The 16842-nt window shown below is 45.4% G+C and overlaps 1 protein-coding gene across 2 annotated transcripts in view; it reads right to left on the bottom strand.

Annotated features, from left to right (window-relative positions):
• Positions 1–937: 937 nt before the first annotated feature.
• Positions 938–16842, bottom strand: part of CHST11 (carbohydrate sulfotransferase 11) — a 169855-nt gene continuing 153950 nt past the window's right edge. For both annotated transcript variants that reach the window (XM_068664346.1, XM_068664338.1), the window contains exon 3: positions 938–5873. In XM_068664346.1, coding sequence (XP_068520447.1) covers positions 5025–5873 — 849 coding nt within the window. In that variant the 3' untranslated portion in view covers positions 938–5024. The remainder of the gene's footprint in view (positions 5874–16842) is intronic.

The following is a 16842-nucleotide window of genomic DNA, read 5'->3' as shown; positions in this document are numbered from 1 at the left end:
ATATTTCGTATCTCTTATTCGTTAGCTTTCTTCTGTTGTGAATAGCATGGCTCACAGTGCAGTTTGCCTCATGAGGCAGGGGGGCTAGCAAATCAAAGGGCCTGTTTTCCGCTGGCCCTGCTGCACCCAGCATATGGCATCCAGTTTTGGGGCCCTCCTCAATTCAAGAGGGATGTTGAGATGCTGGAGAGGGCCTAGTGATGGCCTACCATGATATTTGGAGACCTGAGGCATACAACCAACAGGGAGAGGTTGAGTATTTGGCCTTAGTTAGCCAGGTGATGGCTAGCTGGGAATCTAACGGCGGCCTACGGCTGACCTGGCCTAGCCTTGGTGGTCTTCAGCAGCAGCAGCAGCATGTCCCAGCTGACCACCAGGGTCCCTTCCGCCAATACAGCCACCACAGTGAGCAGTTATTTCCTAAATGTATGTTTTGCCTAAATAATTTACGGTGCTGGTTTCCTCACCCAAGTTTGTCTTCAAAGCCCAGTTGGAAGTTTCTGCTTTGGGGCTAGCTGTGGTCTCAGCGAAAATCACAGATGAGGCCACACAGTTTTGGGGGCTGCTGGAACTGTTTATCACTAAGCTGTTGTTAGAAAATTTTCATGAGGATGGGCAAGAACATGACCTAAAGCTCATCAGATAGTGGGAGTTTATGTCACTGAACTGGCTCCAAAGCACCCTCATTTGAGGTGGGATCGTGTTTCTGGGCATCCTACAGTCTTAAATTGACAGCCCTCATCTACGCTGGCTGGGAACTCCGAGAGGAAGGGAACGAGGGATGTTGGTAGATGATGTTAGCTTTGCTGTGCCACAGCAAATTTTGAGTCTTTTGCTTGTCCTGCTGCAATAACCCTTATGAGAAAGCAAAGCCTTGTGAACAAAATCCCACCCTCAACCCTGAAAGCAAGAGCCAGAAATAAAGCACACAGAGAGGAACTTTCTTTCTTCAATTTAATTGAAGTTACTTAGAAAAATAATCAGGCTTGAATGGCTTTTTAAGGAAAGATTCATGAGCAGTTCACACTTGTGTTGGCAATGTATAATTTAGCTTTTTTCTTTATTAACAGTATATTTAGGTATGAGGAGATACTCTTCTACAACAAGCCTTCTACTGCATACAAATAGGTAAAAAAAAAAAAAATCCAACCCCACATTGATGTTAAATTATTCGTACACATTGTATTGTGCATGCATGTAAGAAAATAACACTCTCTGTAACAAGAGTAATAGTAAGGACAGTCCCTTTTTGTACCTGAAAAGTGCAGCAGACTACAGTGAAACCCTAAGACATCTGGGGTCAACTTCTAAAAGCACTTCAGCTTGTGAATTATTTCACAGGTCTTATGCAGCGCATGGTTCAGGCAGTTTGCAAGTTTTTGTGACAATGGGCATGGTTTATGAAGAGGCTGAAACATGGAAGAAGTCAGGTTTGGGGGGCCCCCCCACGCCCTGAAGCCACCACTGTGTTCAGGTGGGCCAAATCCAGGCTGGGCTCCAGGTTAAGGTGCTTGGGGTGATCTGGGCGGACTAAGCCAAGGGAGGAGTGGCTGGTGCTGCTGGGCTGTGCTGGCCCTGCCTGATGATGGGGAAGCACCAGCAGATCCTGCATGGAGATCGACACTCCTAGGTCCAGCAGCTTTGAGGGGGCTGGTAGCTGAGGTGGGCAGTGGGACTGACTGAGAGGAACCCGCTGGTTCCTCTCTACTTTCACCACTGCTCAACCGTAACTGCTGTACCTCTTCACAAAACAGCGGCTCCCCGGCTGGCCTTGCGGCCCCATGGACACATCCGTGTTTTCAATTTTGCCCGCTCATCTCCTGGGACCAGCTGTGGCCGCAGCTATAAAATGAACCCTATAAGGAGGCCATGCTGAGGAGCAGGCCCGACCCCTGCTGGGATTGCCTGCTCTGGTCCCCTCACTGCAGGCGGTGGCCACCAGCTCTCTGAGATGAGGAGGCACAACCTACATGGGGTCATGGGAAAGGGATTTTTTTAATTTTTTTTTTTGGCTCAGTCAAACAGCACACCCAGTAGTCCAAATAAAATCTATTCCTTAACATTTGTGGTCCTCCTTCAACCTCACGAGGGCTTTGCGTTCAACATACAGGACATGATCATATCCAGTATCTCAGCTCTTCATTTTAAACAGGAAACTACAACCAACTCACAGCACCCCAGAACAGATCAAACATTAAATTGACAGATTGCAGCAGTTTGGGATCAGTATTTTTTAAATAGCAAGAGATTGTTTTAAGTGCCTGCTCCAGACTGCATGGAGGCTGTGTCAGAGCTGGGCACCTGCCTCAGGCTGGCCTCTGCATGGAGGCAGAGGGGTGAATGAGCCCAGCACTGCTTTCAACAATCCCAGCTCCAGCAGCACCCAGCCCTCAGCTCTTCTAAACATGCTTTTTCACCTAAAGCTTCCTTATCAGAGCTGTCAAATATGTGTGGTTGTTTTTTTGGTGTGTGTGTCTCCAAAGCGGTGAAGCTAAAGAGAATATTTAAGAACAGATAAAAACGTGGTGATGAGTGAGCGAGGCAAAAAGTACAGAAAGAAGGGAGAATGCACACCCTGCTTTTAAAATATTTACTTTCTGAAGCAACTTTTTTTTCTTAAATTAAAAAAAAAATCACATTCTGTTGGAGTGGATTAACAGGTAACTGAGGAAAAACTGGGACAAAAATATTAGCACTGTTGGATACAACACGAAACAGGCACAGAAACAGCTTGCAGGATGGGGGGGGAAGGGAGAATCTACCCTCATACAATTTTTTTTTTTTTTTAACAAACATATACCCATCAAACTACAAATAAAAGAAAGACGGGGCACACTGTGATAGGCACTTGCAACAGCTCCACATACTCTAAATGAGACAAACTGCTTTCAAGTAAAGCACTAGTCAGCAATCAGAAACCACTCAGGAATTCAGAGCTGTCAGATTCAGGCAGTCAGTGCTTCACCAGCCATCAGGGTTATAAATAGGACCTGGGTTACAAAAACTGTGCCTGTTCCAGAGTGGATGAGAGATTTATTTGGAGGCTATGATTAAAAAAATAAAGACCCAAAGCCTGGGTAAGACCGAGCACAATCGTGAAAGGAGTTCAGCTGTTGTTTGCTATGCTAATTTGTTCTCCACTGAGATTTACTCAGTGACTTATTTTTACAAAATAAGACAGACCTATGTTACTTCTTTAACCATGTAGTGTCCTGGAGGCTACGTAATTCAGCAGCTATTATCAGCTACTGTACACTGCAACATTGTCAGGATCTGGCTCTGATACTACTACAGCAGCTCTACCTTCCACTGAGTTTACCTAAACCTTCACTAATTTTTTGAAGCGTTGGGTTTGAACATAAGAAGATACACATGCAGGCAATTCAAAACCCTTTTTTAGCAAACAGCTTTCAAACATTCCCACAAATGCCTCACCTGAAGTCTGTGCTTCCTTTTGCCAATCACCTCTCTTCTGTTCCCCAAACAAAACCCCAGGCTAACAAAGCCTCACACAGTCAAAGCTGCCCCTTGATTTTGGAAAGCTGTGGCTTGCCTGGCGGCACAAACACAGGCAGTCACCCTGAGGACTACACGGTTACCAGCACTGGTACTGGAAGAAAGCCTCCTCTGTGCTCAGTGCAATGCCCAGGGCAGGTGAGCGCTGGCCCTGAGCAGGTCTCAGGGCAAGACACCCACGGGTGACTCCGGACCATGTCCCACTCAGCTCCTGCTGCCCTCCGGGCTGCATGTCTCACAGGCATCGCATTAAAACAAGTGAAACAACCACCACGGAGACATTCACCTTCAGAAAAAAGGCTGTACTCTTACACTAGACCTGACTGAGATGAAATCCTAACCATGGGAAATCAGAAGCATCCCTATCAGCAACAACTGAAAAGAGAAGACTCCCCCTTCCCCAGAGGAAAAAGCCATGAAACCAGCATGTAGGAAGATTAGAGACCTTTTTTATTGCCTTGCATGCTTAGAGATCAACACGAAGATGACTTTCTGACTTTTTAAATGATATCTCCACATTCTTTAAAGCAACATATTGTGACTGGTGTTTTTGGAGCACGTTAGCCAATTCTGGTTGCCCACCCTAAGATCAAGTAGAGAGGCATGACTTTCAGCAGATGGAGCTCCCCTAGTAACCTCATCCTGGGTATGACTGAAGTGAACACCAATTGCTTTGGGCATTCAAAAATCTCCACAGCCACTTTCAAAATGCTGATTTTTCAGATGGAGCATCCGCCAATCTGCATTAATTTGTGCAGGTGGGCTTCAAATTATGAGACAATGGGATGCATCATATTATTGACAAAACCATTAAGTCCAGATTTTAAAAAAGTTCATGGTTTCACTTCCCAAAGAATACATTCACATTTCTTTTAGTCATGGATTTTAGAGATCACGTATCTATCAAAATCTGTTTTATTTTTTCCCTCTCAGGGCTAGAAAGACAGCTTTTTAGTATGCTTAAGTGCAATATCACTTTCTGCAGAAATTATTTCCATCATTATTCTCAAAGCACGTGGTATCAAGAACCACACCTGTGTTTACCTGTATGAAAGGCTAATGGAAGCATATTATTATCCAGAGACAAGCTCAATTGAAGAAAGTATAAATCCAGATTCCTTTTGTCCAAATGTTATCTTATCTCTGTTGCTAAAGTGAAACCTACCAAGAGACCATGTTTTAAATAAGTATAAATAACATTAATTAGAATTTGAGGAATGCAAGATCAACGAAATTCACCAGAACACTATTAACATTTTTTAAACAGTGTAGCAGTATTATTAATTTCTACAGCTAGATCGTCACAATCCTGTTACCCTGCAAAGAGAGCTGTCCTTTCTTACAGTTGATTTAAATAATTTTGACTGTGCTGCTCGCAGCATCATTCAAAAAAAAAAAAAAAAGAAAATATTAATTTACAAAATAACCCACTCTCCATATTTATTATGACAAATAAAAATCTTAAATAAAACAAGCTTTCTCTCCCCACTCTCCCCCCAACCCATCCCTCATTCCAATTTCAGGTAGCTTGGCACTGAGTAATTGAACATTAAAAAATCAAGTTTGTAGACTTCATACAGCTGCGTTTGGTGCTCCGAGCTGATGTTCTGGAAGAACTCTGTGGTCATTTCATCAGTAGTTCTCGTGGACTTTGCATAGGTGGGGAACTTCAGGTAGTTGCCGACTCCTGCAAGCTGGAGGATGTAATTCGAATCCTCTTCGAGTGTTTCGTATTTTCCTATGAGGTCGTAGTGAATGTGGCAAGGGTGGCAGAGGGAGTACACAGTCTGCCAGTGCTCATTGAAGGGCTCTTCTCTTTGGGTGTGGGGGTCAATGAGATAAGCCACAAACTCTTCAAATTTCACATCGTCGCCTTTACGCAGAGCTTCCTGGGTTGCGTTTTTCCTCTGGCGCCTCACGATTTTGGTGCCATAACGCTTGTGGAAGGAAGTGTTGTACTTTTGTGTGAACTTGTTCCTGTAGGCTGACACCAGTCTCTCGAAGGGCTCGCGTACAAAGAGGAACTTCATGTAGTTTTTCAAGCGGTGGTTGATCTCTGGGATGCTGTACTGGTTGAGGGTCTTCAGGTTTGAAGACACATGGGCTTCATTGGCCGGGATTTCCATTGGATCGCTGTACTTGCCTCTTCCCGTCAAAACCATCATGACTCTCTTCCAGTTTGTGCAGGCCACTTTGGGAACATAGCAATAGATCATTTCATGATCTTCATCCACCACCAGGTGTTTGAGATCGTTGGGCGTCAGCACGCGGCGCTTCCTGCTAGACACACTGTTTGCTCGGCACGTGTCTGTCACTTGGTCTCGTCTAATCTGATGAAGAATCGCCGTGTTGGACAACTGCAAAGAGAGAAGATGTACCAGTAAGTCAAGCAGGTTGGAAACTCTTACTGCCTTTCTACTTACTAAGCAACTCACAGAAAAGCAGATTAGTGTTTGTATGGAACTTAAAACAGTTCATTATGAGGCTGAGTAAAAACGTTCCTGTGCTAGAAGATAAAGCTTTTTTTGTCTCCAAACTTCTTGGTACAAGCTGCCGTTTCACTTTGACACCAACACAAAGAAGTGTAACAGCTTACACATCCTGGTGACACATGTATTTACACAAACCTCACATCCTGAGATGTGGTCGCTGCTTTTCTTAGCCCTGGAAAACCTATCTCCGCTCTGCAACCCATCCCACGGCTACAGCAGTCAGACCCTGCCTGACTTTTTGCAGCTGAGATAGGGTAGGAAGACACCAGATTCAGAAAGTTTGTCGAAATGAAAACAGTATGTGGTTTCATTGCTGATATCTTTACGCTAGAGAATTTATAATCTCAGCTTGTTTGTTGGCTATGACCTTGGCAAAAGAAATGAAGCCCGTGGAGATTCCTGCTAGTTCCTAAGGGGACCATTCTCACAGACATGATTTCCTGGGGAGCTGGGAGAATATTAGCTATAAATTTGCCTCTCTGCTAAGGCCAGACTGACAGAAGGAAAGAGCACACAGCCTTCTAACACACACAGCACTATATTCACCCATAGCCCTTTATTATTTTGTTAATAGCTCCCTAATTTTCTACTATTATTGCTACTGGAGGCTTTGGAGAGGCTGTAATCTCTTAGGGGGAGCCCACAGGGCCCACTGGGCTGCTGTGCAGCAGCCACCAGCCACCATATCCCGTACAGCAACAGGAGGAAGATTTTCTGCTAAGGCAGGTGCTGGACTCCTCTGGGAAACACAGTCTATTACCTCAGGTAAAGGATCATGCTGATGCAGGGCTCCTGCATGTGCTTTTTCAGAGCTACCTGAGGTGTCCCTGCACAGCACTGTGTTTTGCTGTGCACAGTGCCCTCACTGATATAAATGTCTTTTTACATATTCTGGATGAATTTTATCAAAGCAGCGGAGGGAAGGTTTTGGTAATGGCATTTACATTTACTTAACACCACTTAGCTGTCAATTTCAAGGAGCCTCGTGCACAGTAATTAGTTTAGCCTCAAAGCCGAGTAGTAAGGCAAGTATTGACCTTCCAGCCTGATGGGCAAAGAGGTCTGAGATGCCTTCTTGAATGCTGAGTCTTCCCAATGTGCTTATTTAATGCCTTCCAGGCAGGTTAACATGAATCACAGGATGCTGCAACGAAGCAGTCAGGGCAATGCAGATGGCATTCATCTGCTGTGGGAGTATTTAGCCTTTGGCTACAGGGCTGTATTGAGCCTTCCCCCTCCCCTGTGTGGTAAATACCCTGGGCAAATGGCTCTGCAGCAGCTTGGGGGTTCCTGCAGCCATGGGTCAAATCTCTGCTTTCAATACCAGAAGCTCTGATTCATATAAAAGAAAAAAAAAAAAAGAAAGAAAGAAAGAAAGAAAGCAACAAAACAGGATTCAAATACACTTTAGAGGCAAAAACCAGACCAGACAACAAGATCCCCCAAAGCATCTTACTGACAGAAAAATGGAACTAAGCCAGTCGTAGGATGTGTGAGCTGTGGAATGAAGGGAGATAGAAATGGTATTGTTACAGACAAACCCTAAAAGCCCAGGCTTCACCCGCCCAAGGGCAGCAAAAGCTTTTGCAACACTTGAGCAGCTGAGGCTCCCCCTCCCTCTGTGCTGCGGTAGGTTGCAGAGGAATGCTCTCGTGGTGATGGGGAACACCACGGCGTTGGTGCACCTCAGACCTGGGCAGGAGGGTTTTTCCTCCAGGACAACATTTATGTGTTTAGCCTGGGACCTCTGTATTTTGTACAAGGCCAATCACCACTTCTCCTCCGAATTCCTTGAGACTTTCCTCAATTCATCTCCTTAGTCCCTTGTTCAGCAAAATGTTGGCTAATGGCTAAAACATGCAATAGCCCAGAGTGACCACTTTAGACTGGCTTTGTGCGTGTGTGGTATCCCCCTGAATGCCTTCCAGGTGCATTTCAAGGGCAGTTTTGTGTTGTAGTCCAAGGGAGGAGAAAACCAATGTGAAATGTGCTTCAGATTTCCTAGGGAAACTGGCTGGGAGTTTCCAAAGTAAGATGTTAGAATGCAGTTGTCAAGGACCACACAGATGTTTGAAGAAAATTACTTTTTCTTAGGAGAAAATAAATAAATCCCTATTTCAATTTGTGCTGTTTTCAGAGAGATAAAGAGCTAGCGGTCAGCTCTACACGGGTTAGTTACCAGTGAATGATTTTCATAGCACTAAACAAAACCCTGTGCAAACATACAGACATACAAATTCTTCTCTGCAAGCAGATAAAGTGCCCAAATCTCTCTCCTTCTGCAGATTTTACATCAGTATCATATAGCATAGTACTGCTGTTTGTCTCTGGTTTTAGGGTAAACACTAGAAAAGCCTGAAGATACTGCTACATTACAATATGTTAACGCACTGTATTTGTTTCTCTGATGCCGTTCTTCGGATAAATACAGCATTAAGTGGATGAGATTCTGCGGCTTGTATTAGATGGAAGGTCAGACTCGATAATCTACTGGTTGCTTCTGACCCTAATCTACAGACGAATCTTTGTAGAGCTGTGCTTTGCTCCTGATTTCATTCCTACATCAATGGGCTAAAGCACTTTCTCTCCACACGTCAACATTAATGAGATTTTCAGGCATTCGGAGCAAGGGGAAAAACGCAGCCTTCGTCTTTGCAATTGCAAACGAGACTGCGCTACGTCAAATTCACTTAAAAGGCAACACTCGTGGATTTTGTAGTGGCACTTGTCTCCCTCTCTTTTTAGCACAGAGGAAATACGAAGAAATGGCATCAAAGTTTGGCCGGCTACATTTACCAAACATGCACCAGTGCCCTGGGGTCAGCTCTGCACCTGCTCTGGCCTGGCTGGTAGCACACAGGAGCACACAGGAGCTACGAGGTAGCTCTTGCTAAACTAGCACAGCCAGGTACGGCACCGAGGAGCCTTTAACAGAGCTCCTGCCAAAGCTCAGGCATCTGCTATGGTTTAGGTCTGTCTCTCTGCTGTGCATTGGAGAGAACACACTGACCAGAAACACATACGCTGGCGAATTTACAACTTTCAGCCTGTGAAATGCAAAGGTTATTCAAGGTAAATTACAGTAATGAGATGGGAGGTATTTTCTTCTGACTGCTTAGGCACAGCAGGATAAAATAATCTTTGAGGGCCTTTCCAAGCTTGGTGGTCAAGCAGCAAGTTCAGATTTAAACGCAAGGACATTTTAAATTATTTTATTTTAATTGAACAGTGTACTGTAATGCAGCCTCGGAGCAGAGATCAATAAAATTCATGTAGATGGCTGCAATGAAAGCACTTCTTGAATGGATGGACAGAAATAACCAAGGTGCCACTCAAAAAAAAACTGACAAACTTCATTAAATTTCACCTCCCTGTAAAAAATGAGAGTGCAAAGAAGTGCCTCAAACTGCTATAAGGCAAGGTTTTATTTATTCTTACTGCACTGCCTGCAGCTGCTGCTTGTTCTGCAAATGACTGTAACCAGGCTCACAAATAATCGATGCTGGGAGTGCTAACATGACATTGGGCATGGCAGGATGAAGGGTAAACGTAACCAAGTTAGTTTAAAATGGAATAATGAGGACAAACAATATGAAAGGGGGTTGCAGAGCCATGCCCTTCTATACTGCCATTTCCTTGCATTAACAAAGAATTTGCATCTGCATTTAGTTCTTCACTTACACTTGTGTTTGGAGGTTTGGCTTCTGTCCTGTGCTAGAACTATGAAAGTTGCTGTGGCATTCCTGCTACCTGCAGTCCATGAAGCTATCAAAATTAGGAGCATCTCCGCTGAACTCTGAGTTGTGTCTATCCAGTAGCACTGCTCAGCTTAGCATGAAGCAGAGCTCATCTCTACCAACTTCTTCTTGAGAGTATTCGTTTAGAGCTGTGCAGAGCAGACTCATAATCCACTGAAAGCGAGGTCTTGAAGTGAAAAGTGTCAGACAGACTAACTATAGGTGGCACTAATGGTCCTACTTATGTGACATCTACAGAGACTAATATTTCACTTGGCTGAAAAATCTCAAATAAGAGCAGCTCTCCTTCCTCCTGCGTATCAACCACATCATCTGAATTTCAGGAGGTGTTTGGCATTTACTGTAAAAAATGTTTCTTGATATTATTTATATTTTCCCAAATGTTTAGGGGTGTTGTTTTTTTTTTAGCATGAGGTTATACACATGCCCATTTCCAATCCCATTTTCAACATAAAAAGTGCGAATATGATTGTTACAATCTTGATGGACTGCCCTGAACCTATAAACATCTTTTAGACGTTGTTTTAGTGGTTGGCTTTTAAAGCTTGGATCTATAGCTGCCATACTTGGTATATCTGCATTCTAGGCAACAAGTTCTAGATTGCTTTCTTAAAAACACTCACCATTAGACAATAAAGGGGAAGCAACTATGCTTCATATGTCATTGTCCAAACATAAGTAGTTCTAATAAATCACACATAACCATTATTCTTTACAATTTATATAGATGACAGACAGTAATGTGAATCAAGACACTGAATCTAAAAGAGTAAGCAAATTTTAGATAAAGAGATTTAATTAAACTGACCTGGACTGGAAAAAAAAAAAAAAAAAAAGTAACAGCTTTGAAATATTTCATACTTTATTTTACATTTCATAGTATATTATTCTCGATTTAATGTTTTCAAAAAATCCCAGAACTCAAATAACCCCACGAAAACCTCAATCAATATTTGTTCAGAGTCCAGTAAAGCAGACTAGAAAGCACATAATGCATGCTGGAGATGGAAATACTTTACATCTTTGCTGACAACTTGAGGATGGGCAAACTAGAATACAAATTTGCTATGAAAATGTCTCTACAGAGTGGCTGGATAATATAAGATAATAAAACTAATATTAACTTAGGAGCATTTGTGCTAAGAAAATTTTAGAGACAAATTATATCCTCTGAAGGAAAATTCATGAAATATTACAAAGCTGCTTTCTTTTCTCCATTTAATTCATTGAACTTATTGCCCCACAAAGATAAGGCAAAATATGCATTTATTTCAAGTAATTCTCTATTGCAACTGAAGATAACCATAACATTTTAAATTCCCACCATACAGAATGCACCAGGGCTATGAAAAAAAAAAAAAGGATCAAAACTTTTGAGTGAAAACAGTCTTACATTGCAGCTGCTAGCACTGTATTGTCAAAAATCCTAAACTGCTTCACACATTCCCTCCTTCTTCCTCCTATACACACATCCCACCTCATGTGTGTGTCTGCATGCATGTATGTAGAAGGGAAGGGTGAAACAACCCAGCAGTTGCATTGCTTTGTGTCCAGAGGCTACAGTTATCTGAATAATGACACATCAGCATTAACTCTGGCATTCATTCGTCTTTGGGTGCTGGAGAAGAAACAACACTAAACCAGGCGAAATGCAGCGGCAGAAAGACATGCAGCTGAAGCTGCCAATGGTCACTACTAGGTCATTAAGTCCTGGCCTTTTTGTCTTAAAGTACCACACAGAGCCTAAATAATACGACATCTCCTTGAAAAACCACAAGCTGGCTCTCTCTGGCATGAGGGTCACAGCAGGGATCGACAACAAACAATACCAGCTGTATGTTAAAGCCAGCTTTTTAATCATCCTAAGCCTCCACCCAACAATAAGAGATACAGGTATGGATTCAGGAAGAAAAGAGTGAGACTTTTTAAAAAGGACAACTTCTGTAGCCCCACACATATTTGCAAGCCTTTCCATTGCCATTCTGCTAGAAATTGTGTGGTGCCAGGGCTCATGCAGCAAGCAGGGTTTGGGGCTGGTAAGGTGAATGTACACACTTGTAAAAAGTCTCTTTGGAACAGAAAGATAGAAAAGTTGGATGTGCGAAGGAGAAAGACATATGATCTGTCCAAACGGGTTGACTAAAGCATGTCTGTGCCTGCTGCTATTGTGAGGCTGTATGGGTATCCTGCAAACAAAGGACAGGCAAAATTGAAATGACTGAGTTTAAACGCAATACACCTGAGAGGTAAGAAATCATTGGGTACAGAGGAGCCTTGAGCTGAGAATAATTACAGCACAAAAACTTAATGCTGGTGTGTTTCTTGGGACTTAGCATATAGAAGACAAGCTTGGAGCCTCTCGTTACATGTACAATGAGCACTTTGCTGTCACCTCCTCAGTGTTTCAAGGCAGCTGCAGGAAGGGAGTGGGGAAAGGAATTCAGCGGATAGCCAATCCTCTTTTTGTCTCACAGCCAAAAGAAGTGGACGAAGCCTGGGGCTGGGCCCAGAGACACCTTGATGGATGGGATGATGATCAGAGCTGCGTGGCCTTTCTGCGGCTGGGCTCTGCCCCCGAGCCCAGCCTCGCCGCCGCCTCCACAGGGAAGGACAGCGCATGATGAATCTGGCCGCTTCTGGCTCATTCTTTAAGTGCCGCCATAAATCACTGCTCATATTAAAAAGCTGAAAGGTCTGGCTGTCTTACGAATTTCATTTTCAAATGAAAACTTTCTAGCCTTTCCCCTCCAACACATGCGGACGTAACCAGAGGCTGGCTCCATACCTGAGTGTACAACCTGTAACACACGGGAGCTCAGGCATGGTCCTTATAACCATTCCCAGTCCCCAGGGATGGCCATTTCACAACTAGGACCTTCCACAACTGTGGGAGCTGTAGAAGTGGTTTTCAAGGAGAGGCTTGAGAACAAGTTAGCAAAAGGCATGCCACAGACATCTGCAAGTGGTGCACCAGGAGGAGCACTGGGCTGGGGATGCGTGGAGTCAGCCAGGGCGTGGCTGGGAGTAGCCCTTAAAAAACAGAGTGAGGAACTGCATTTTAGCAGAGCTGGCATCCAGGAGACAATGGAAACACTGACATTTATTTATCTGTTCCAAGACATTATGGCAGTAGGGGTGAGATAAACTGGGTGGAGCGGGGAAACAGGACGAAGTAGATACGTAAATACAGAAACACATAACTTCCAGAAGGAGGACAGGAATATAACCTGCTCTCCGGACTCACTGTGTAGTAACAGAGCTAAACAACAGAGACTCAGTTTTGATGTAGGAAAAATCCCAACAGAGAGGATAGGGTATGTCTGTGCTGTAAAACAGTGAGGCATCTCCAGCATGGAAGGTGTTAGGAGCAATCTAAATGACCCTGCCATGTGTACAGGAGTCTCCCTGTGACTCCTTCAAGCTTCATGATGCTGGCTGCTGGACTCAGCATGAGTTTAAGGGCACAAAGCTCTCCTCAAAAGCTAAGCTCGCTGCTGCAAACCCAGGTATTTTACATCCTTCAGAAACAAAGGTCCCAGCAGGACCACACAAGCAGAGACCAGCTAGTGCTCGCAGCAAGCCCTCCCTCAGGACAAGGCCTCCCTCAGGACAAGGCCTCCCTCAGGACAAGGCACCACCACCAGACCAGCGACAGACCAAGGCCTGGCAGGTGCTCTGGCGGCACCATGGCAGCACTTTGTGAGACCCTGAGGAGGAGGAGGCCACCCTCCAGGCCGCCTGGGGGGCTGGAGCTGCATGGGACACCAGCGTGCTGCTCACCCCAGCCAGCTCCGACCTGGCATCCGGCGATAATGGATTTCTCGGTCACACAAATCCTCCCCTCGTACCTCTGGGTTGCAGCTTAGGTGTCACACAGTCAAGTAGAAATACTTATTTTCTTCCCAGCAGGATATCTGCTATTTTAACTGAATACAATTTACTCAGTCCCATGCTAAATCAGGGTAATACATTTCCAATTTTTAACTCAGCATGCAACACGCCAATATTGCTCCCAAGCTTTTGAAACCCAAATAAGAAAAACAGAAGATAGTTGCTGCATAGCTGGTTTCTTTACATATAATTCAAGGTACTTAGCAGCCTGCCGGAGGCGAGAGGCACCACGAAGCCACGTCTTTAGCTGTGCTGAGCCCCTGTCCCCCGCTACCAGGATGAGCTCTGTGTGTAGGACCCTTCTGTCACCTCCATGCTGGCCACTGCTGCTCCCATGAGCCAGGGACACAGGGTCAGTCCCCACCAAGAAATGCTGTGTGGACTGTTTTAAGGTAAAGAGGTGTAACTGGGAGAGAAGAGCAAATGCTACGATGCAGCTGCTGCCCTGTCCACCGAGCCCTTGGTCCGTCACATTGGGGTGTGTAATCCTGCTATGAGCTCTCCTCTAACTAAATTATTCTAAATTATCACTGTATTTCTTTTACTTTCCTTTGGTGAGGTTGTATTTTGCTCAGACTAAGACACGCTACTCCAAGATAAATTTTCTGTCCGTGCTGCTCACTGATGTTCACAGAAGGCAACTAACCTGGGTTGCTCTTTCTCCACAGCCTTAATTACAGTTCACCCCAAAGCTCTCACCTTTCTGCTACTCTTCAAAATGAACCAGATGACCCCCTGCGTGAGCAGACAAAGGACCTTCTCTATTAAAATGCCAGCATCCATTTATAACCTTAATTACAATAGCCTTCCCAGGAAACCTTTCTGCCACGGAATGAAAAATGATTCTGGGTTGACGTGGAAAGTCTGTAACATCAAGAGCTTCCTAGATCTATCTCTTCTACCCTGAGATGAATACCAGCGACTCAAGTCCTGAGGGAGGCTCAGCTCCAAATCAGCCACTAGCATTTAGTCCAAACCTAGTGTCAGGTTTGGGCAGACATTGGACTTTAGGCCCAGAGAGAGACCAAAGCAAAAGACTGAATATTTGCCGTGTCTGCCTCTGTGAGATTTTCTGTTTTTGTTATAAAAAAAAAGATGTTTGAGTGTTTGTGCACTGAAAGAAGCTCTTTGCCAGCAGCAGACCACAAATGACTCTACCATAGGCTTCTCTGGGAAGCAAATACCATCTGCATAAGGCTGCCCTCTCTGCCAGCCACTGGTGCCCCTTCCCAAACGGCAGCGTGCTCCATCCGCCGTGCCAGCTGTACCCAAAGGACAACGCCTGGGGCCCTGCAGGTCCGACCAGGAGGCCCATGATGGGAACCTCATGAATCCCTGGGTCACTCAGTCCTGCAGACAGGGAGACCTTGGCACAGCACTGAAAGAGCAGCAGCAGAACGCACGCCTAGGTAATCTGCTTTAAATCCTGACAAATCCCAAAGATCTGGCTTGTATTTTTAAGCGTCTGACTTGCCACACTAAGACTTGTGTCAGAGCACGAGGGCAATGTTAAAAGTAACTTTTGTCAGTGATTAGTACAACTGGAAGGTACAATTATTAGCATGATGCCTTGTTAATTTTCCTCATCTCTACAGCTGTGTTTACTGTGATTTCTAAGGGTCTCTGTCTCATCTAATAACAGATCCATTTAGGCACTGCACACTAAATGTTAGCTTACAATGGAAGAACAAATTCTTAGTATGTCTTTAAATGGCTGCTATTTTTTTAAACCATTCCCTCAACTACACCCTGAAAGAAATTGCACATAATCACTTCCCCCACCATTTATTTTTTTTTTTTACTGCTCAGTCTTTTTTAAACTTCCCGAAGCGGTCACGCAGAAAAGGCCACTCTGAGCTCCCATTTTTGGGACCCTTCTCGGCTGCAGCCAAGTGCTGTCTCCTTGCGCCCCGCTCCTTTCACAGCTCCTGAACACACGCCAGCCCCGTCGGTGCCCTCTCCATCTGCCGAGAGGCCTGGCTCCCCCTTCGCTGCTCTCGCATCCTCGCTGCACGCCCTGTCCCACCTGCATCCTGAGGACTCCAGCTAAGGCCAGGAGGAGCTCCAGCTGCCAGCTAGCTCTCACTCTGCACCCATCAGCATGTAAAATCCCCCAAAGCGGGTCCTTGCTGCCCCTGAGCATGGAGGGGATCAAGAAAGAGGGGAGATGCCCCTGTCCCATGTCCCCCTCCCAGCCCGCAAGCAGCAGGGCCAGGCGAGGGGGAGAAGTGCCAGCCTGCAGCCCTGCGGCCCGCAGGGACGTGGCTGGAAAGCCGGGAGTGAGTTGAGGCATTCAGCTGTGTGCACGGCGAGAGCCAAGAGCGTGCGCTAGATGGAAATGTGCCCTCTCCTTTGCAGAGGGAGAAACAGGACGGCTTCTGTCCCAGGCACAGGCCTGGTGCTGTTTCACCTCCTGTGTGGCTGGGTGAGCGTTGCCTTCAGCTGCTAGCTCGGGCAGCCTCCTTGCAGCACAGGTAAAATGTAGCATCTGGTGGTTTATGCCAAAATGTACTTATGGGGGATCTGACAGCCCAGCTATCCATGCCTACAGCTACTGGCTTCTGTTCCTGGAGTCTCCAGACAGCACCCAAGCACTGGAAGACATTCGCTTGGGTAAGCAGGTAGGGCTGAAAAAATCCACCAGCACAGTGTGACAAAAGCACATGGTGCCACTGATTGAGTTTAGTAGGGCAGTTTGAGACGCATCCTTGGTTCCCACAGCCATTTGGTACCTGGGAACTGCCATCATCCCTCTGGTGACTTCAGTCCAGGCAGCAAAGGCACCCGCTGACTCCTGAGAAGCACTGGGAGCTGATGCTGTCCTGGACATTGAATGGAGGTTGTCCTTCTCCGGAGCTGCCAGGTGACAGGATTTAGGGGTGGGGGACAGTGACAAGTTCACATAATGCCGGAAAAGCTGATATTCCTGACAGGCGAAGCAAACCTAAATTACAGTTTTCAGCTAAAAGGGCTGTCATTTTAGCGACTCTGTGCAGTAGCTTCCACCCACTGTATCCATACAAATGAAGAGCTAATGGTTCCTCCCCCGGTTCGTGGCGTTGCCTGCTACAGGACCCATCTTCACAAGGCACGGAGAGCTGCCAAGCACCACCGTGCCCTCTGCCCCATGGGAGGGCTTCCATGGCACAAATGCCTCCCACAAACATGCTGGTAATTAACAGCGG

This window comes from Anas acuta, chromosome 1 (assembly GCF_963932015.1).
Source record: "Anas acuta chromosome 1, bAnaAcu1.1, whole genome shotgun sequence".
Taxonomy (NCBI): Eukaryota; Metazoa; Chordata; class Aves; order Anseriformes; family Anatidae; genus Anas; species Anas acuta.
The sequence above is the reverse complement of the archived record's forward strand: the minus strand, read 5'-3'. Positions and strand labels throughout refer to the sequence as shown.